The 22,514-nt window shown below is 28.8% G+C and overlaps 2 protein-coding genes across 2 annotated transcripts; both read left to right on the forward strand.

The window, feature by feature from the left end:
• The first annotated feature begins 3,515 nt into the window (after positions 1–3,515).
• LOC101489682 (defensin-like protein 1) lies at positions 3,516–4,175 on the forward strand. Its single transcript, XM_004509547.4, has 2 exons — positions 3,516–3,670; positions 3,904–4,175. Exons 1-2 carry the CDS (start codon positions 3,607–3,609, stop codon positions 4,074–4,076), a joined length of 237 nt encoding a protein of 78 aa, XP_004509604.1. The 5' UTR covers positions 3,516–3,606; the 3' UTR covers positions 4,077–4,175.
• A 4,744-nt stretch (positions 4,176–8,919) lies between these two features.
• Positions 8,920–9,598, forward strand: LOC101489356 (defensin-like protein 1). The gene is made up of 2 exons (XM_004509546.3): positions 8,920–9,080; positions 9,309–9,598. Exons 1-2 carry the CDS (start codon positions 9,017–9,019, stop codon positions 9,479–9,481), a joined length of 237 nt encoding a protein of 78 aa, XP_004509603.1. The 5' UTR covers positions 8,920–9,016; the 3' UTR covers positions 9,482–9,598.
• The last annotated feature ends 12,916 nt before the right edge of the window (positions 9,599–22,514 follow it).

Consider the following 22,514-nt stretch of genomic DNA (forward strand, 5'->3'; position numbering starts at 1 on the left):
TGTGTCTCATGATATGTTTAACGATATGGATGACAAAATAACCCACACATGCAAGTATCCACCCGAACGCGTCTTGATTTGGACGAAAAAAATCCGTTTTAATTAGATGCAGATTTTTCTTGAAATCAAAATTTGGGAGCATAAATGAATTTAAAGGTATTGATGTTCATCCTGCACTCGAACCGGCCCTGCTAATAATATTAGTTTAATTTTTAAATTTTATATACATATTTAATATCTTTAATATTTTTTAAATATTAAAAATTATAATATCATCTGTATAAAAAAATATTTTTTAATTTTATTATTGTCTAATAATAATTATTTTATTATAATAGATATGATTTTTAAATTTATGATTTTATATATATTAATGAGTGTGTGTGGTTGAAAAACCTAAACCTCAGTGCGGACGAGAATAATTGTCTAAATTTTACACCCGCTAAAAAACAAAAATAGATACGAAGGTGAGGGAGATAAAATCCACCACCGTCCGCCTCATTGTCATGTCTAGTTAACGATAAAAAATCAACACATATTAGTTTATGTGATTAATAATTTGATTTTCATTAGTAAAATCTTAAGTTTAAGTATTGTGAATTGAAACAATAACCTCCGTATAGTTTTGTGCCGTTATACATGAGTCCATTACCATGATTCATGTTAGTGAAAATTTAATATGGTTTTTGAATATCTAGAGTTTAAAAAAAGAAAAAAAAAACAATAAAAGGATGCATAAAAACAAAATAAAGAGTACAATATGTAGGTCATATGTCAAAAAAAGTTCCACTTGATGTTGCAGAAAACTAGAAAGAGGTCGTCACTTTGTGTGAAAAAGATAAAAACTCATTATTTTTGTTTTGGCTAAATTGTTATTAGGCACATGAATATTATATTTACACTTCATTTTGTGTCCATCGTATGTCAAAAATATTAATTTATTGCTTGAGAAACAAATGAGAGGAGTGAACCACTTTAGGTGATATTTTGTAGTTTACATATTTTTGCAAATATAAATTATGTAAACATCTTGTTTGCTACTCTTTTTAAAATGTAGGCCCCATTTGACACGTTTTTCCAATTGATGGTGCAGAAAATAAGTTGGCCTCGGGAATAGTATAATAGAAACACCCCTTTCAATGTCCTTTTTAATATGTGGGTCCATGTGAAAAAGTCTTTTATTTGTTCGAAATAAAAACTCTAAACAGAATGTCACTTTAACACTCAATGGTTAATAGGAATATTTTTATTAAGTTGTTACGCTATTTCACGCATTTTCATTTCTTCTTAGTTTATGTAAAACAAACTAAATTAAGTGACACTCAATGTGTGACAAATTGAATAAATATATATTTGATATTTAAAAGAATATAAAGATTAAATATTTGATATTTAATTATAAGTTATTAAATATATTTTTGATATTTGTGAATATTTTTTATTTTGATTTTAGTCTTTATAATTTTTTTCGTTTGATTCATACACTTATAAATTTTAATAAGTTTTAAAAAAGTCGTTTATGAATATTTTTTAGTAAAAAAAATAGTGACATGCCTAATCTTTGATGAAGTGACACATATCGACTCTGTAATTGTTATTGACTAGACATTATTTAATATTTAAAATTCATTTTATTAACTCATTTAATTATTTAATTAAAAATTTAAAACTAATTAATTAATTAGTAAACCAATTAAATAATAAAAACTCAACAATCTTCATTTTTAATTCCAAATTATTTCATAAAAACTCAATAACATTCATATTCAACCCTAATTTCTTTATCTTCAAATCACAAATCTTCATATTTGGATCTAAACCTTAAAAAATATAAGATTCATCCCTTAAACATTGGAAGAGATAAGATATCCTCATGAGGCAACTTTCCGCTATCTAATTCATCGGGAATCAAAAATTTGTTGAGATCTAGAGCTTTTTTTTTTCTGGCTCTTGTAACTCTTGCCTTGTGTCATTATCCTTATGTTCATTTAAAGATGTTTTGCAAGCAATATTGATCTATAAAATCGCAAAGTAAAACATAATTATTAGATAAAAACAATGTTAATATGCTCCTGCAGCTAATCTCCTTATATGCTTCTGCAATGTTAAGAAAAATAATAGATTAAACTTTTTAGCGTTTGGATCCAGATACGATAATTTGTGATTTGAAGATAAAGAAATTAGGGTTGCAGATGAATGTTGTTGTTTTTTATTAAAAAATTTGGAGATGAAGATTATTGAGTTTTTATTATTAATTGGTTTATTAATTAATTAATTAGTTTTTAATTAAATAATTAAACAAGTTAATAAAATGAATTTTAATTTTAAATATTAAATATTGTCTAGTCAAAACAATTATACAGTCTCCACGTGTTACTTCATCTAAAGTTAGTCATGTCGCTTTTTTTTTTACTAAAAATAATTCATAAATAACTTTTTTAAAACTTATTAGAATTTATAAAAGTATAAATCAAACAAAAAAATTACATGAACATGACTAACACATTAAAGAGTTTTGCTGTGAAACTCACACAAAGGAGTATCCCTATATTAGAATACACCACAATATATCAAATGTCTCTTTAGTTGCCATATAAATTGTACTTATAAGGCCAAATGCATTTCTTAAATTTTTTGTTTGTGTTAAAATTTTAAAATACAAATGGATGAAGTATATTTAACCAAATTATATTTTATATTAAAGTATATAAATCATTCAATATGTACCTTAAAACAATATAAAATATTTTCTGTCTTATAATAAATGTCACATTTAAAAAAAAATCAATAAAAATGTCAATTTTAAATTTTAATATAATATTTTTTTCCTTTCAAATTTTATATTTTAAGAGTATTGACGGTGCATTTTAAACCAATTTTGAGATTAAAAACTATCATATTCAAAACTTAAAATCACCATGGTCCGATTTGGTTTAGATGACTCATTTACTTTTTTTATTTAATCCAGTTCAATTATATACGGTTTGAATTGTATTAGTTCCAATTGATCCTTACGATTATAATTTTTTTAATTATATTAATATTAGAATAACATAATAAATATCCCTAAGGCCTATTTAAATTGGAAAATATTGATATGGGTAACTTTGGATACCGTATCTCAAGTTTAAATTGAGAATTAGCAATTGTGTGTGAATTTTTTACATAATAACAATGATCGATTATGTTTAAAATAAAGATTATATTTAATACAAATGAAACTAATAAGTATTATTATTAAAAAAATTAAAAAACAAAAAATTATATATTAATACAAATTTAAAAAAATAAATTTAAAAAAATTTATATGCTGTTGGTTGGTTTAGTTTGATTTTTGAAAAAAGAATTTGAAATCTGATTTTATCCTACCAATTTTTACAAAACAAGATATAAAAACAACTAATAATATTCCGTTTTTATTTTTTTATTTTTGTCAATTCTTACAATTTTTTTTTATGATTGGAACACCTCTGCCTTTATTACCCTCATTTTCAAGAAAAGAAAATATCCTTTATTTTTCCTATATAAGACAAGTTAGCTTCATTTGCTTTTCACTTCAACAAGTTTCAATTAGTTCTGTTTTTTCATAGAAGTTAGTTTTCCTATATGGCTCGTTCTATCCCTTTCATTTCAACCATCTTTGTCATGTTTCTGCTTCTTGTGGCCACTGGTGGGTGTTTCTTGATGTTTAATTAATTAATACCATAATTTTATTTTTGTGTTGATCTCAATTAGTGACTAGTTAGGTGCTACTATTGCAATATTATATTCTGTGACCGTGTTTAATATTTATTATTATTTGATAATATCTAAATCATAGTGTGATTTGATTCCCATTTATTTATTGATTAATTTTATAAAAGTGTTGTTAATTTACTTTTGTTGATTTTGTGACATGCATAGAGATGGGACCAATTAAAGTGGCAGAGGCAAGAATATGTGATTCACAAAGTAACACCTTCAAGGGACCATGTGTGATTGACCACAGTTGTGCTATTGTTTGCCAAACTGAAGGTTTCACTGGAGGACAATGTGAAGGCTTGCGTCGCATTTGCTTTTGCACTAAACCTTGTTAAATATTTTTATAATATATATCCCTATAAAAAGATTATGGTACCATCATCTTTTGTACCTTTCTTTAATTTGGAATAAATTTGAGGACTGCTCTTAATTTCTATAGTGCTTTATTATTTTTTGTTCATATTTATTTATTTTGCATAATTTTTCTAAAAAATAGGCTTAGCAATAATCAATTTAATAAGTGTTTATTTTAATCTTAATTATGTAAGAAACATAAGTTAGTTAATTAATTTAATCAAAATTATAATTTTATATCATTAAAACAAATCATAATTTTATCATCATATAACCAACATACATTAACTATGCCATATTGCAATTAATTTTCTATCAGCAATTTTTCATTGGTTGTATAAAATTTATTATTTATTTATGGTAAAAATGGAAATTTGTGCAGCTCTCAAGATATATTTAAAAAAAAAAAAAAGCTAACATGTAGTAGATTACGCGATGAGTAACTTAATTTCTATTAATAAGATATCAAGTTTAAGTCTTGTGAATTGAATAAATTTCATAGAACTTTATACCGTTATTCATCGGTCCATTGACATGACTCATGTTAGTGAGATTCCAATGTGGTTTCTGAATAAGGGTATAAAAGAGTGCTATATAGGTTGATATCATGCCAAACGTTTTTCTTTGGATGGGTAGAAAATTGGAAAAAGTTCATCATTTTAGGTGAAAAAAGATATAAACGTTTTATTTTTGTGATTTTAAATTATTGTTAATCACATGAATATTATGTATACACATTTCATACTCCCTTTTAATGTATTTTATGTCAAGACTATTTTGCTTGATCGAGAAGCAAATGAGAGGAGTATATCATTTTATGTGATTATTTGTGGCTTACATGTCGTTGCCACATAAAAACTATGTAAACACTTTGTTTGATATTCCCTTTTAATACATGGTCCCATTTCCAATGTCTTTTCGAGTTGATTGTGTATACAAATATGAAAAGCAATATCACTTTAAGTGAAAATTTAAAATTACTTTTGTTTACTAAATTGTTGTTGGCTTCATGAATAGCATAATGAAAACATATCTTTTATTGTCCTTTTTAATATGTGGGTCCATGTTAAAAAAATTTGTTACTTGTTTGAAATGAAAACTTGGGAAAGTACATCACTTTAGCATCCCATGATTTAAGAATGATTCTATAAAATTATTACACTTTTTTATTTATTTACAATTTTTCTTGTTTTATGTGTAATTAATGTGATAGATTAAAGAATAATTTAGAAAGTCATATATTTGTATACAATATATATATATCATTAAATAAATAATATTGTTGTGATTAAACTTAAAAATTATTTAAATATTTAAAAATTTAATTGTAAAGTATTATAAACTAAAATATTTTCTAACTCAAAATATTTCAAATGAATACTCGTTACAATACACATTCAAATATCCATAATAATACTTTATGAAGTTGTAAGTCATACGATAATATTATTCGAGATCTGTGCAATTGATAAGAAGTTGCAAGTATAATTATAAAGTCACGATTAATAAAACATAACTCTAAGTTATAAAGTTACAATTATTTACCTATACATCGTAATCAAATTTTTAAAAAGTTTACAAACGTTTATTTTTCGATTATAAATATTGTAGTGGTCTAATGATATTCATAGATGTTAAAACATAAAAGAAAACAATTAATTAAAGTAAACACTGATATAATAAATAAATAAATAATATATTTATATAAGTGTGGGTGCAGGGCGAGGTGGGTATTATAGTACTCATACCCGCACTCATATCCGCTTAATTTTGCATGTATTTATCTGTTCTCATGCACATATTCATTATGCGGGTTTTTACTCTACCTATTGTGAGTTTTTTTTTGCGGTTACCTTTTGAGTCTGGATCTAATTGTCATCCCTAATTGGAAATAGAATTATTGATATAAAAAATTGGGTTAGGTGAGATATGAATAACGAAGGGAAATAGATTGAGATGTGTGAAGAAAAATATGAATTGTTGGGTTGATGAATATGATGAAAATTACTTTTTGGGTTTGTGATTGATGCTGATGAATACAATGAAATTCAAACAAAATTTTTTGTAGGAACTAAAACTGAATAATGTTACATTTGCAAGGACTTAAAATATTTTTTTCTTTGTCAACTCACATTTTTGTTCTGTCAACTTGACATTAATGAAATTCAAAAAGATTTTTTTACGAAAACTAAAACTAAAAACTGTTATATTTATATGGACCAAAAATATATTTAAATCATTTAAAAACAATCTAAAATACAAAATAATTTAATTGTTCTCTTTTTATCTATAGTCAATCTTTAATTTGTGTAAAATAGACAATTATGACATTTATTGTGAAATGAATAAATATTAAATTTAATAATCTACTTTTTAATTCAATTAAATTCAGTGCATTGGAAACCAACAAAAAAAAAATTAGTGCTTTGGAAACCTAAAAAAGCAACAATCAGTACTCTTAAAACATTTATTCGGAATTAAAATCCGTTCTACTTTTCTTTTAAAAAAAACACTATTATTATAGTCTTTTTAAATATAAAATTAATAAATATTTGATTAATATCAAATATTTTAAAAATATATGCAAATCTATACACAAAACTATAATAATAAAATAAGTAGAGATTTTGATAAAGAAAAAAAATGTAATAATAATAAAATATATGTAAATATATGCAATTTTCTAGTGGTGGACTAAAGTTTTTAAAAAATGTAAGAGACTACTTAAAGGATGATTTAGAAAAGCGTATTATTTTTTATAACCTATATGATATTAAATAATTGCATTTCTTAATTTCATGATTTACGTGTAAAAAAATTAAATAACCTATAATACCAACGAGTGAAGTATATTTTATCAAAATGTATTTTATGTTAAAGTATAAAAAATCATTTAATATATGTATCAATTTAAAAAGGTTTAAGTTTATTTTTTGTCTATGTAAATATAACAGTTTTCAATTTTAGTTCCTATAAAAAAAAATTATTTGGATCTCATCCCTATATATCATAAAACTTTATTTTTGGTCCTCAACATCAAGTGGACGTTACAAAAATGGGAGTTGACAAAGGAAAATAGAGAAAAAAATATGAGGTTTGAGGTAGGGATGACAATGGATAGAATTTGGGCAAGGGTATAGTACATGTTTCCATACATGCGGTTTAAAAAAATACTCATATATTTGTTCGTATCCATACCTTCTTGGGTATTAACTTTAATACCATTACCCTCTAGGTACCTGAGTGCCCATACCTATACCCATTACTCATGCTTTAACTAAAATAGATCGATAAATAAATGATATTATTGTGATTAAATTGAAAAATTATCAAAATATCTTAAATTCAATCATAAAGTATTATAAACCAAAATATTTTCTAACTCAAAATATTTGAAATGAATACTCGTTACAATACACATTCAAATATCGATAATAATATTTTATGAAGTTGCAAGTCCTACAACAATATTATTCGAGATCTGTGCAATTGATAGGAAGTTGCAAGTATAATTATAAAGTCACGGTTAATAAGATATAACTCTTAGTTATAAAGTCACAATTATTTACCTATTCATCATAATCAAATTCTTAAAAAGTTTGCAAACGGTTATCTTTCGATTATAAATATTGTAGTGGTCTAATGATATTGACAGATGTTAAAACATAAAAGAAAATAATTAATTAAAGTAAACACTGATATAATAAATAAATAAATAATATATTCATATAAGTGCTAGTGCAGGGCGAGGTGGGTACTATAGTACCCGTGACCGCACTCATACCCGCTTAATTTTGCAGATACTTATCCGTCCCCGTGCACATATCAATTATGCGAGTTTTTACTCTACCTATTGTGAGTTTTTTTTTCCGGTACTCATTGGGTCTGGATCTAATTGTCATCCCTAGTTGGAGGTAGAATTATTGATATTTTTTCCGGTACTCATTGGGTCTGGATCTAATTGTCATCCCTAGTTGGAGGTAGAATTATTGATAAAAACAATTGAGTTAGGTGAGATATGAATAATGAAGGGAAAGATATTGAGATGAGTGAGGGAAAATATGGATTGTTGGGTTGATGAATATGATAAAACTTACTTTTTGGGTTTGTGATTGATGGTGATGAATACGATGAAATTCAAACAAAAAATTTTATAGGAACTAAAATTGAATAGTGTTACGTACATTTGCAGGGACCAAAAATATATTTTCCTTTGTCAACTCACGTTTTTGTTCCGTCTATTTGACATTAAGGACCAAAAATAAAATTTTCTGATATTATAGGAATGAAATTCAAACAAAAAATTTTACAGAGACTAAAACTAAAAACTGTTATATTTACAGAGACAAAAAACATATTTAAATCATTTAAAAACAATCTAACATACAAAATAATTTAATTGTTCTCGTTTTTATATATAGTCAATCTTTAATTTATATGAAATAAATAATTATGACATTTATTGTAAAATGAATAAATATTAAATTTAGTGGTCTACTTTTTAATTCAATTAAATCAGTGCTTTGGGAACCAACAAAAATTAATTTAGTGCTTTGGAAACCTAAAAAAGCAAAAATAAGTGCTTTTAAAATATTTATTCTTAATAAAATATTTATTCTAAATTAAAATATTTAATTAACATCAAATGTTTTAAAAATATATGCAAATCTACACACAAAACTATAATAATAAAATAAGTAGAGATTTTGATAAAGAAAAAAAAACATAAGCAGAAATTATGACAAAATGGAGAATATGCAAACTTATTTATTCATTAGACAATAGAGACTTTATTACCTTCTTTTATCAAAAGAATAAAAAAGCCCTTTCTTTTTTCCTATATAAGACAAGTAACTCCATTTGCATTTCACTTACACAAATTCCAATTAGTTCTGTTTTTCATAGAAGCTAATTCTCCTATATGGCTCGTTCAGTCCCTTTGGTTTCCACCATCATTGTCATATTTCTGCTTCTTGTGGCTACTGGTAGGTGTTTCTTTATGTTTAATTAATTAACACCATAATTTTTTTTATCTCTATAATTGTCCGTGTTTAATAGTTATTTATATTTGATATAATCTAAATCATAGTGTGATATAATTTTCATTTATTTATATATTTTCATAAAAAGTGTTATTAATTAATTTTTTTTTTAAGTTGATAGTAAATTTTTATGTTAATTTACTTGTGTTGTTGATTTTGTGATATGGATAGAGATGAGGCCAATTATGGTGGCAGAGGCAAGGACATGTGAATCACTAAGTTACTCCTTCAAAGGACTATGTGTGCGTGACCACAATTGTGCTGTTGTGTGCCAAACTGAGGGTTTCACTGGAGGACAATGCAAAGGCTTCCGTCGTAGATGTTTTTGTAATAAACCTTGTTAAAAATTTACTAAATTAATTAATTAAAGATGATGATTCCATCACCTTTTGTACTTTTGTTTTATATTGAAATAAAATGAGGAGTATTTTTATTTATAAAAGGAAAAATATATTTTGTTATGATTTTTTTCTTTTAATTTTACTCTTTATTTAAATTATTTTATTTATGATTTTATTTTTTATTAATAAAAAACTAAATTTTAAATAATCATATATAATTTTATTATTGTTTATTTATTTAGATCATGAAAAATGACCTATTTGTATAGTAGTATAAATATAGTGATGTGTAATTTTATTGGTCAACAATGGAATTAATATCACCAATAATTTAAATGCAACTTAGTTTTATGAAGGTGGTGATGTAGGTGATAAAGATAAAGATAAAAATCTTCATATTTTTGTTGAATTTCTTGAATTTTAGTTTTTTTTAAAATTATTAATAATAACAGTTGATGTGATTTGTCACTTCAGCATTTAAAAAAAAAAGAAGTTATAGAGGTTTAATTCTAACAATTACTAATACAGACCGTTGAAAGAAAAAAAAAATCAATCTTGAGACTAAAAAAAAAGATAAATGACTAATTTTAGTCAAGAAGATGATATATATATTTGTTTCTTTTAAAAAATAATTAAAAGAGTAGTTTTAATTTAATGCAACATGTAATATTGAATATAGTTTTTCTTAATTATAGAGATGATGGTTAGAGAATTATTTTAAAAGTAACATTATAAATACTTTTATCACAAGTCAATAAAACATATAAAAAATTCACATATCTGAAAATAGAGATGTACAAAATACCACTAGTCACAAGATAAAGATAGATACTATGTTTGTCATACTAGTCAGAAAATAAAGATATCTTTTATCAATATAATACTATATTTTTCAAATATAAGATTAACATTTTCTTATAGAGATAAAGCATTATCATTTAAAAAAAATTGATATTTTTTAATATAGTATATAAAATACAAGAATCGAGAATGAATATATTACAAGTACTTATGTTTTTCCAATATTTTGACACAATATTTTAACTATTTCTCTATTGAAAATTATGTTTTGACACCTATTACCACAAAAATTAATTTACTCATATTTTAGATTTATTTATTTTTTATTAATTTAATTCTTTATTCTCATTTTAAAATTTCATATACAATAAATCACTACAAATATAGGTATTTTACTCAAACTTATTCAAATCTCTAAATATGAACAGTTTTGTTGTAAGTTGTGTATGGTCTATGACTATTTGACAACCGTAGTATTTTCTACTTAACTTATTTTGTATGGTGACAAAAGAAGGAGAATACATTTTGAGAATAATTTAAATTAATTTTATTTACTAATTATCATTAATATTTTAACAGACTATCTCTCATTACACTTACATTTACTGTATTAAAACTTTCGTTTGGCTAAACTAAAGTAAAAAAAAGTAGAGATAATAAATAAAAACAGAGCAAAAAGACACAATTGATTTATCATAGTTCACCGCCAACACGATAGCTACGTCTAATTTGTTCAACATGAAGGATTTAATCCACCAATTTACCGTTGAATTGAACTTACAGTTGAACACCTACTTGTCACACTGATTGTGTTCGATCTTCTCAACCTCCAGCTAGTATCGTCAAGTTTTTTAGGCAAGGCAACCACTACTGGGCAAGTTCAATCAAGTCTTCTCAACCTTCTATCTTAGTACCATTAAGTTGTTTAGAAAGGCAGTCAGGGCTTGGTTATAGAGAGATGGGTATAGGTTTTCTAAAAAACTCTCTCAATAGCCTGTTTACAAAGTAATACTTTCACTTTATTTCTCAGCACTTAGATAAAACGAATGATCAAGAGTCAGCTGTGTTTGCCTCTTGCAGTTGTGTATTATGTCTTTTGTTAATTCTTCAAGTAGGAAGCACGTCCATTTTTAGGCATCTTTAAGGTTTTTGGCTTTGGTCTTGATTGCACAAAATCAACATGTATATCATGAAGTTTCTAAAATGCATCTCTCTAATTTCGTATCAAATCTTTCAGCATTTTAAAATGAGTCCTGATAAGTAATTCAACGCATCTTGTTATGACGATAAAGGAAATAGTGGATACGTTAATCAGAACATGTCTCATACACCATCAGACAAAACAAATTCACGGTGATTATTAGAGGATGCACAAAGCTTTGTCTTCTTCAAAGCATTGTCTTTTATTATATCATTAACTTTAATTAGAGCATTGACTTTCTTTCATTGGAGTGTTGTATTTCATCACAAATGAAATACAACATAATCACTTATTTTTCAAGCTTATCAGAGGTAGTGACATCCACCCTCTATCAAAAGCTAAAGTTTATAGTGAACAATAAGCTGGTGATATTATCTGGGGAAGAAGATATGATAGTGAATCATCTATCTTCTGTAGGCTACATTGAAGACATAGAGGAAGCCATATATACTTCCTTCCAAGCATTAGAAATCACCAATGTTGTCTTCATGGGTGAAAGATTTCACTTAAAAGAACCAAAATTATCTACCACATCGTTAAAGTCTACAAAATGCATGTTGGAAGGAGGAGCTTTTGCTAAATTTGGGAAATTGATAGAAATACCCGAAAAGAACGATAGGTACGGTTTGTGATATGTACCTACTAAAGCTGACAAAGAAAAGGTTGTGAAGGACAAAATGGAAAACAAAATGACTCATTTGGAAAATCGGGTACCAAATTCAGAAAAGATTTCTATTTGTGACATTCATCAAACGTTTCAAAGCGCCGGAATAATATATGTTGATCAAGTGGCTATTGTGGAATAGGATCATGTTGATGATGATACCCTTAGATTGGTGTAGCCTTGTTCTCCAAACACCAGTCTCAACAATTGGAAGATCATCGAGTTTCCCGTGTTATTTGATTCATGTTCAAAGTAATTATGTATTTTAACTTCTTTTGCTCTGCCCAAGGCTATAAGGATAACTAATTAGGGCGCATGTATTTCAATTTCGTACTTATGATCAATAAATGCATTTTTGAATTATCCAACTGTTTTTGTTTTTCTCTTTTCTTTTTTTGGCAATCTTTATTCATATTTTTTCCTCTTTTTTCTTAATTTAAACAATGTAGATTCAAAAATGAATATGTTGAAAATAGTAGCGCTAGAGCCCCTTCTTGTAATTTTGAACGTCCAATTAATTACGTTGATGAGGATTGTGAAGACGATTGTGAGTCTCCCCCAGAACTAGAAAGGTTAATTGAACAGAAAGCTAAGATAATCCAACCCTACCAATAACCTGTTGAGGTGATCAATTTAGGGACTGAACATGATAAAAAAAGAAATTAAAATTGGCATGTCTATGAAAGAAAGTGAACGAGAAAAGTTGGTTAGACTTTTATTTGATTATCTGGATGGCTTTGCATGGTCATATCAGGATATGTCTGGGCTAGATACTAACGTAGTTGAACACAAGCTACCACTCAAGCCTGAATATGCTCCAATTAAACAAAAATTGAGGAGAATGAGGCTTGATATGTCACTTAAAATTAGAGAATATTTCCATAAACAATTTGATGTTGCTTTCTTAATAGTAGCAAAATATCCTCAATGGGTTGCTTATATTGTCTCAGTTTCAAAAAAGGATGGAAAGGTTCGAATGTGCGTTGATTCTCGGGATTTAAATAAAGCTAGTCCTAAATATGATTTTCATTTGCCTCACATTGATGTTCTAGTAGATAACACTACTCAATATTCTCTTTTCTCCTTCATGGATGGTTTCTCAGGGTATAATCAAATCAAGATGGCTCCCGAAGATAAAGAGAAAACTACATTCATCACACAATGAAGGACTTTCTGTTATAAAGTGATGCCATTTGGATTAAAGAATGTTGGGGCAACCTATCAAAGAGCAATGGTAAGTTTGTTTCATGACATGATGCATAAGGAAATAGAGATTTATTTGGACGATATGATTGAAAAATCTCGAATAGAAGAAGACCATGTTGTTAACCTTCAAAAGTTGTTTGTGCGACTAAGGTTCAGACTCCGTTTAAACCCTGCTAAATGCACTTTTGGTGTAAGATCAGGAAAATTACTTGGGTTTATCGTTAGTAAAAAAGGGATAGAAGTGGACCCAGATAAAGTAAGAGCAATACAAGAAATGCCTGCTCCACGCACGAAAAAAGAAGTTCGTGACTTTTTGGGTAGATTGAATTACATTGCTAGGTTCATATCTCATATCACCGCTACATGCGAGCCAATTTTCAAGTTGTTACGCAAAGACCATAAGGTTGAATGGAATGAGAATTATCAAAAAACTTTCAAAAAGATTAAGCGGTACTTGTCAAAACCTCCAATCTTAGTGCCTCCAGTTCCTGAAAAACCACTTATTATGTACTTAACAGTACTTAACGAGTCAATGGGTTGTGTTCTAGGGCAACATGATGAGTCTGGTAAGAAAGAAAATGATATTTATTATTTGAGCAAAAAGTTCACCAGTTGTGAAACAAAGTATTCATTGCTTGAACGAACATGTTGCGCATTAGCATGCGCTGCTCATCGGTTGAGGAAATACATGTTATGTCATACAACTTGGTTGGTGTCTAAAATGGACCCGATCAAGTATATCTTTGAGAAACCTGCTCTTACTGGAAGGATTTCCCGTTGGCAGATGTTGTTATCAGAATACGACTTAGTGCATGTTACACAGAAGGCTATCAAAGGAAGCGAACTAGCAGAGTATTTGGCCTAACAATCTGTAGAAGATTATCAATCAATACAGTGTGAATTCCCCGATGAAGGTATAATGAATCTATTTGAAGATACGGAATCATCTGATAAAGAAAAATGGGTTTTGGTGTTTGATGGTGCTTCTAATGCATTAGGGCATGGAATTGTAGCCATTTTGATTTCCCCAAAAAACCAGTTCACTCCATTTACGGCTAGATTGTGTTTTGATTACACAAACAATATTGCAGAATATGAGGCATGTGTTATGGGCATTAAAGCAGTCATTAAATCAAAGGTAAAAGTTCTTGAGGTATATGGAGACTCATATTTGGTCATCCATCAAACAAAAGGAGAGTGGGAAACTCGAGATTCTAAATTGATTACGTATGATACGCATATCAAAGAATTGGTAGAACACTTCAAGCATATCACTTTTCACCATATTCCTCGAGAAGAAAATCAATTGGCCGACGCCCTGGCCACATTGTCATCAATGTTCAAAATAAGCGTCGGTCAGGATGTGCAAGTCATAAAAATTCAACAAAAGGATAAGCCATCATATTGCTTATCAATAGAAGAAGAGTCCGACGACAAACCATGTTTTTATGATATGAAATCATATGTTAAGAATAAGGAATATCCATTGAGTATTTCAGAGAATGCAAGAGGGTTTTAAGGAGGTTGTCAATGAACTTCTTTTTAAATGGTGGTGTGCTTTATAAGAGAAATCACGATATGATTCTCCTCAGACAGAAAATCATTTAAGAGGTTCACGAAGGTTCTTTTGGAACTCATGCAAATGGGCACGCAATGGCAAGAAAAATCTTGAGGGCTGGCTATTATTGGTTGACCATGGAATCTGATTTCTTTAGTTACATAAAGAAATGTCATAAATGTAAAATCTATGCTGATAAAGTACACGTACCACCCACCTCTTTAAATGTTTTAATATCACCATGGCCGTTTTCAATGTGGGGGATAGATGTTATTGGACTCATCAAGCCTAAAGCTCCAATGATCATCGATTTATCTTGGTAGCTATTGATTATTTCATAAAATGGGTTGAAGTCGCTTCTTATGTCAATGTGTCAAGAAGTGTGGTTGTCAGATTCATCAAAAGAGAATTGATTTGTCGATATGGATTATCAAACAAGATAATCTCCGATAACGCGACTAATTTGAATAACAAAATGATGAAAGAGTTGTGTGATAGTTTCAAAATTCAGCAACATAATTCTTCACCATATCATCCGAAAATGAATGGAGATGTAGAAGCAACAAATAAAAATATCAAGAAGATCATACAAAAGATGGTGGAGACATATAAAGATTGGCATGAAATGCTTCCCTTTTCATTTCATGGTTATAGAACCTTTGTTCGCATCTCAACAAGGGCAACTCATTTCTCATTGGTGTATGGAATGGAAGCGGTACTTCCCATTGAAGTTGAAATTCCCTCGATCAGAGTCTTGATGGAAACAAAACTGGAAGAAGTTGAGTGTTTTCAATCACGATTTGACCAATTAAATCTCATAGAAGAAAAGAGAATGATAGCTCTATGCCACAACCAACTATGTCCAAAAAGACTTAAAAGGCATGCGAGAAAAAAGTCCGTCCTCGAGTGTTTCAAGAAGGGGACTTGGTGTTAACGAAAATATTTCCCATAAAAAAAGTTTCTCGTGGAAAATGGACTCCGAATTACGAAGAACCATATGTTGTGAAAAAAGCTTCCTCTAGGGAGCTCTAATACTGGTAGAAATGGATGGAGAAGACTTTCCACTTCTAGTAAATTGAGATGCAATCAAAAAATATAATGCTTAAAGAAAAGGATCGAAAAAATGGGCTCGCTAGGTTGAAAACCTGAAAATGAGACCTAGGCAAAAGTTAGAGCATCCCGATGGATTGGAAACTTAGAATAGCGGTCTATGCAAAAGTTAGGGGTAAAAAAAAATTCAAGCGCTTCAAACTGGGGAAATTATTATTCTTGCAAGCTAACTAGTAGAAGTCCTAAATTACAAGAATTTGTTATGCCTCCAACTAAAGCTAAAAACATTCCTCCCTACATTGTAATCCTTGCCTCATTTGTTTTATTTTCAATGTAACGAATGTACATTTTCTGATATTGTCATTCCATATTGTACGTTACGCTTTTTCTAAACTAATCCAGTTTCACGGTTGATTGTTCTGACATTTTGAAATGCTATTTTATGATAATAATTGTTAGAATTTGAAATATGTGAAAAATAAAAATATTCTAAATATTTTGACATTGGAAAAAAAAATACACGAGAACTCGATAGATTCTCAACATGTATGGGTGACTATAAGAAAAATGAAGAATAGTCATTTTAAACAATGGACTTTGTTTTACCTCGGAAGATGGGGGTCCCACGAGAAATACTCGAGTCGTCATGCAAAAAATGGTTGTTATCTTCATTCATCCATTGAATCTTGTGGGCGTAGAAGATAATAAGGATCGGGAAATCAAAGAAATGAACAAGAATTGATCATTAATTTATGACACACATAAATCATGCATAATTTACTCATACTCACATGATCCATGCATCTTCATTCACACTTTACATATACTCAACAACTCTACATAATGCATAACACACGCATGAATCATTCATACCTTATATTTATACTCGGCAACCATTAACGTTCGCATTGCAAGTATTATATCATATTCTCCCTTTTTATCTACCTTTAAGATTGGACCAACAATCTTTGTTCATTTCTGTCGATCTACGTATCGGTAACCAATCCGAAGACGATCATTTTTTATATTATGGATCTACGCATCAGTAAACAATCCGAAGATGATCACTTTCATTTTTGTCGATCTACACATCGGTAACCAATCTGAATACGATTACTTTCATTTCTATCGATCTATGCATCGGTAACCAATCCGAAGACGATCATTTTTTTATGGATCTACGTATTGTTAAACAATCTGAAGACGATCACTTTTATTTATGTCGATCTACACGTCGGTAACCAATCCGAAGACGATCACTTTCATTTCTATTGATCTACGCATCAGTAAACCATCTGAAGACGATCACTTTCATTTATGTCAATCTACACATCGGTAATCAATCCGAAGACGATCATTTTTTTACTTCTATGATCTACGCATTGGTAAATAAGACGATCACTTTCATTTCTGTCGATCTACGCATCGGTAACCAATTTGAAGACGATCATTTTGTATGGATCTTCGCATCGGTAAACCATCCGAAGACGATCACTTTCATTTATGTCGATCTACACATCATTAACCAAATCGAAGACGATAATTTTTTATTCCTATGGATCTATGCATTAGTAAACAATTAAAAGACGATAATTTTCACTCAAATCGATCTACACATCAGTAATCAATCCGAAGACGATCATTTTGCACATTTAAAAAAAAATGCATCATTCCTACTTTAACATTTCAGGGACATTTTAATACATGCGTTTGTTATTGGACAAAATTTAGGTCCTTATATTTACTGATCTTTTACATGATAAAATGAAAATGAAAACCATTTTTATTCATATTTTCATATTTTTCTAAGTAAAATATAATTGAATAGGGACAGTTGTAGTACCCCAATTTTGTCCGACCAAATTATATATTAATTTTTATGTTATCATTATTAAAAAAAAAAAAAAAAATTGGTACGATTTAAATATAATGTTCATCAAATTACAATTTTAAGTGTTAACCCAAACCCAAATTTTTGATTCTGCAACTCCAGCTATCTTGTTTGCCTCAGTATTCTTGCTTCTGCTTGTAAATGAAAATATAGTTATAAGTTTTTAATTAATTGCAAAATGATAATTTTGATACATGACAAAATAATATGTACTGAAGTAAATAATGTAAAGTCGACGTTCTTTGCCTTTATCCATTTTACACATGATACAGAACATAGAGACAAATTTTTGAGTTTGAAGCAGAAATTAAAAGACAAATTATGCTGGATTCAAGACCCAAAGTTGCAAATAAAAAGGCTCTTTAGCCCAACAAACCATCCATGTCCTTTACAATTAGAATTTCAGCAAATGAGCAGATAAAAACAAATAGGCTAAAACCATGAATGCATCAGATGCATAGAAAAAACTCATATAATGAGCAAAGAAATTAAGCATTAAACAGGAAATTGATAGGGAAGCACAAAGACAAGCAATAAAGCAACTAGACAAGTTAAAAAACTCTATAAATACATCTTCATTTATCTTATAAAGGGAAAATCGGATTAACTCTGCTTAAAAAAAAACACTTTTAAAGAAGGAGAAGAAGAAGAAACAAGAGGCAGTATCAGTGACAAAAAACAAATAGAAATCGTCAAGGTATTTTTTCTCTTATACAATAAATATGTTTGTTCTTTATCTTCACCATATAAATATGTTTGTTTTTTATATTCACCATCTAAATATGTTTAAATATGATTGAATTTTGTCTCGTGATGAAGCTGTCTCCAGTTGTAAATGCATTACTTTTGTCTGTAAAGCTGCATTCCCTCTCCCAATGGTTTATTGAGATTTTTGTTTTTTTAGGTTTATTCTACTTTTTTTTTTTTGTTATTAAAATTAAAAAATAAAAAAGTCAGCTCATTTGGAATCCTATTTAAAGTCATAATTATTTGTTTTTATTTTGACTTTAATTTACTCCATAACTAAATAATAAATTTTATAAAACACAAATAAATATTCTATTAAAGGATAATTAGACGTGACATTTTTTAAATCATTGAGTTGTTAGGACACAAGTGGTACAATGTAACATCCCTCTTTAGCATAAATAATTTGTAGTAATTTTTATGTTTTACTTATTAGTATACAAGTATAATAATAATAATAATAATAATAATAATAATAATAATAATAATAATAGTAGTAATAATAATAGTAATAATAATAGTAATAATAATAGTAATAGTTATAATAATAATAATAATAATAATAATAATAATAATAATAATAATAATAATAATAATAATAATAATAATAATAATAATAGAAATGGGGAAAGTAGTAAACTAAAAGTAAAATAAATAAAACAAATTAAAACAAAAGAAAAGAAAAAGAGGAAGGGGAGGAGAGAACGGCAAAACAGAAAAGAAAGGGAGAGAAAAAAATGGTGAGATAGAGAAGAAGAAAGAGAGAGAGAAAGAAGAAGAAAAGGAGAAAAAAGAAGAAGAGAAAAAACAACAAAAAAACATTGACAACCCAAGAAAAGAAAAGAGAAAGGATAAGTGCAATTTTGCTAGAAGTCAATGTAGAAAGAGTTGAGGGTACCATCATTTTCTCCATTCTTTTGGAAATCAAGAGGTGGGTTTCCCTTTTTCTGTCACTCATTCATGCAGGTATGAAATAATGTGTTCATTAGGTTAGGGATTTGGGGTTTAAGAGTTTGAAATAAAGAAGGAGACTTTTATTTTATTCTTGGTTGGATTTAGGGATTTTGAAATAGATTATTGTAGAATTGAGTAAATTGAAATTTTTGATGTTGTTTTGATGTGTTCATTACTGATTTACTCATAATTTGTAGCATTATTGTTGCAAAAAATTGTTAGGAAATTAGTGTGATAGAATGAATGTTATTAACTTGAATCTCGCAGGACATATGTGTGATGTTTTGGTCATAACGTTTTCTATAGATATCCGTTTTGAATGATTTTTAGTTTTCTGAAAATTAGACCCAATTACCTTCAAATTGAGTTAAAAATTCGTGATTTTGGATTGAGTATGGATGCTGAAAAATGGGTTGCAAGTTAGACCAGAGTTGCTGTTTTGTTTGTTTTCTGTCATTGCGTTTTATTTTGATAAACTGCAAGAATTGGTGCTTAATAAAAATAACATAAAATTTTATCTATAAAGTAGACATCATAAGCTTTCCATAAAGTACTCATTCACTCAATTCTGATACTTATAAGTTCATGTCAGTTGACTTTGTAGTTAAACCCAATTTTGAGTTGTTATAACATAAATTTGGGATTGTTTTGGGAAAAATCTACCTTAAACATATTCTCTGGAATTTTATTTTACATTGTGTGATTTGTATGATATAATTGACTTAATAGCTTATGTTATCATAATAATTTTCAAGGTTGAGTGTATGGTAGTCTTTAATATATGTATTAATAGATGATGTTATATATGTGTGTGGATTGTTATATATAATTCCAATATATTTGATTAAAGTGAGAAGTATAGGATTCATCCTAGCTAGTTGAATTCTCCATCTATATACGACGGAAGCGAGGGGTAAGCGAGGGTAAGTGGGGCACCACTTACGGACGTAATTATGTCCAATCTTACCAAAATAAAGTTACTAACAAGAAGAGGGCATTAGTAAAACTAATGTAGTCTTTATGACATGCTTGTTAGATAGAGTTTAAGTCGTTAGATTACTCACATCTAATGACTTGAATATTCAGAAAGAGTCAAAACTTTACATTGAAAAGAAACTCAGAAAATAAATATAGTCCTTAATTAGGATGTTAATTGATTTAATTTCATTTATTGGGACCTACTGAGATGTAATCTCATCCAACTTTATTCAAATGTGTTACAGATAAAAAGGCTTAGATCACATGTTGGAGAAATGAAGCGTATTATTTTACACTATAGTCTGCTTAACATTTATGGGGAATTATTTTGAACCATGGATGTGTTATGTACTCCATATTTCTATGTTTTTTCTTTGAAGGATTATTATGTGTATAAATACATTTTCATGACTTTGTGTCGAGATTGTACTAATCATCTCTTTTGTCGAATTATGCTAATGCTCAAGTTATATTCTAGACAATTAACTTATGGTATTGCATTTTTGGTATCATAGCCGGTCGAACCGACCGTATTGTGGGTAGTTAAAAGTAGTTGTTGTTCTTGTTTTGAGACTATATATTTTCTAATTATCAATTCATGAAATATTAAGTCTGATCAGCTTAATATTTGTGTTTGATATGCAGAACAATATGGAACCAGATCCAAGACCACGAGGTAGGCCTCGTAGAGGGCGGGATAATGATGAATGTTGGGAACAAATGATGCAAAAGATGCAACAACAACAACTTATGATGCAACAACAACAAGCTGTTACAACTAGTATAATTAATCATCTTGCGCAATCTGTCTGACCTGCTCAACCACCGCCACCACCTCCACCAGAGGCCTCAAACAGATTATTTTATGACTTTCACAAGTTGAAACCCCCAACTTTCCTAGGGAGCCCGGTGCCATTGGAAGCTCAATCATGGTTGGATGAAATGACTAAATTTTTTCTTGTGGTGCGATGTACTGACGAAGATAAAGTAGCTTTTGCTACTCATATGCTTCAGGGAGAAGCTGAGAACTGGTGGAAGGATGCAAAGGCATACATGATAAGTGCGGGTAAATCGATGAACTGGGAGAATTTCTGTACTGTATTTCTGGATAAATATATTCCCATGAGTATAAGAAAACAAAAGGAATTTGAATTTACACACGCCAGTTGCTGATTATGTGGCAAAGTTTGAGGAACTAGCAAGGTTTTGTGCCCAAGAAGAGTACGCCCCAAATGATCGATGGAAGATAAATCAGTTCGAGTGGGGTTTGAATGTTGAGACAAACTCTCTATTTTAAAGTTTTGATGAAAATAAACAAAGGTTAATTAAGAATGTTAATTATGATTCTAAATGTTATGTTAATTTAACTTGTGTTCTTGAGTGGTTTTAATTAAGAGCAGAATCAAGCAAATACAAAGAAAAGACAACAACAAGATCATTCTGCATCACAAACAGAGAATGATCTTCAGCTTCACCGAATTATCTATCACAACATGTTGTTCAAAGTTTATCTACATCGTTAACAAAGAATCTGCTCTGGAAATCATTCATATCTAACAAGTACATGGCAAGGAACAAGTACAAATAATCCAGACTCAAAAAGGACATTTGATCGCAAAGATCAAAGAGTTTAAACATGGACAAAAGTCATGACGGCTTAAAGAACTCCAAAATTCAAATGTCAAGAAAAACTTGATCAAACTGGGTATATGACAAGACAAGAACGAAGGAAATACAGAACATTCAAAACGGGAACTCCAGAATGATTATTGAAGCTCAAGAACGTTCAAACTGATAAAACCAAGAACGTTAATCATTCTCCGTTTTCTGCACATCAACAGCAGCCTTGCATCCTCTCTGTTTCAGTCTGCAATTCGATTCAAATCTTCTCCAACCTCCTCTAGCTACACTCAAGACTCAAGACAGATAATGTACCATCCAAGATCAATGAAGAAATGTCAAAGAAAGGACAAAAATGCTTTCAAT

The sequence above is a fragment of the Cicer arietinum genome, chromosome 7 (genome assembly GCF_000331145.2).
Source record: "Cicer arietinum cultivar CDC Frontier isolate Library 1 chromosome 7, Cicar.CDCFrontier_v2.0, whole genome shotgun sequence".
NCBI classification, from domain to species: domain Eukaryota; kingdom Viridiplantae; phylum Streptophyta; class Magnoliopsida; order Fabales; family Fabaceae; genus Cicer; species Cicer arietinum.

Bases quoted from the DNA above. Each gene is read 5' to 3' on its own strand.
- LOC101489682 (XM_004509547.4), top strand. From the start codon at position 3,607: ATGGCTCGTTCTATCCCTTTCATTTCAACCATCTTTGTCATGTTTCTG. The intron at 3,671-3,903 runs GTGGGTGTTTCT...TGACATGCATAG, and splicing joins TCTGCTTCTTGTGGCCACTG to AGATGGGACCAATTAAAGTG.
- LOC101489356 (XM_004509546.3), top strand. From the start codon at position 9,017: ATGGCTCGTTCAGTCCCTTTGGTTTCCACCATCATTGTCATATTTCTG. The intron at 9,081-9,308 runs GTAGGTGTTTCT...TGATATGGATAG, and splicing joins TCTGCTTCTTGTGGCTACTG to AGATGAGGCCAATTATGGTG.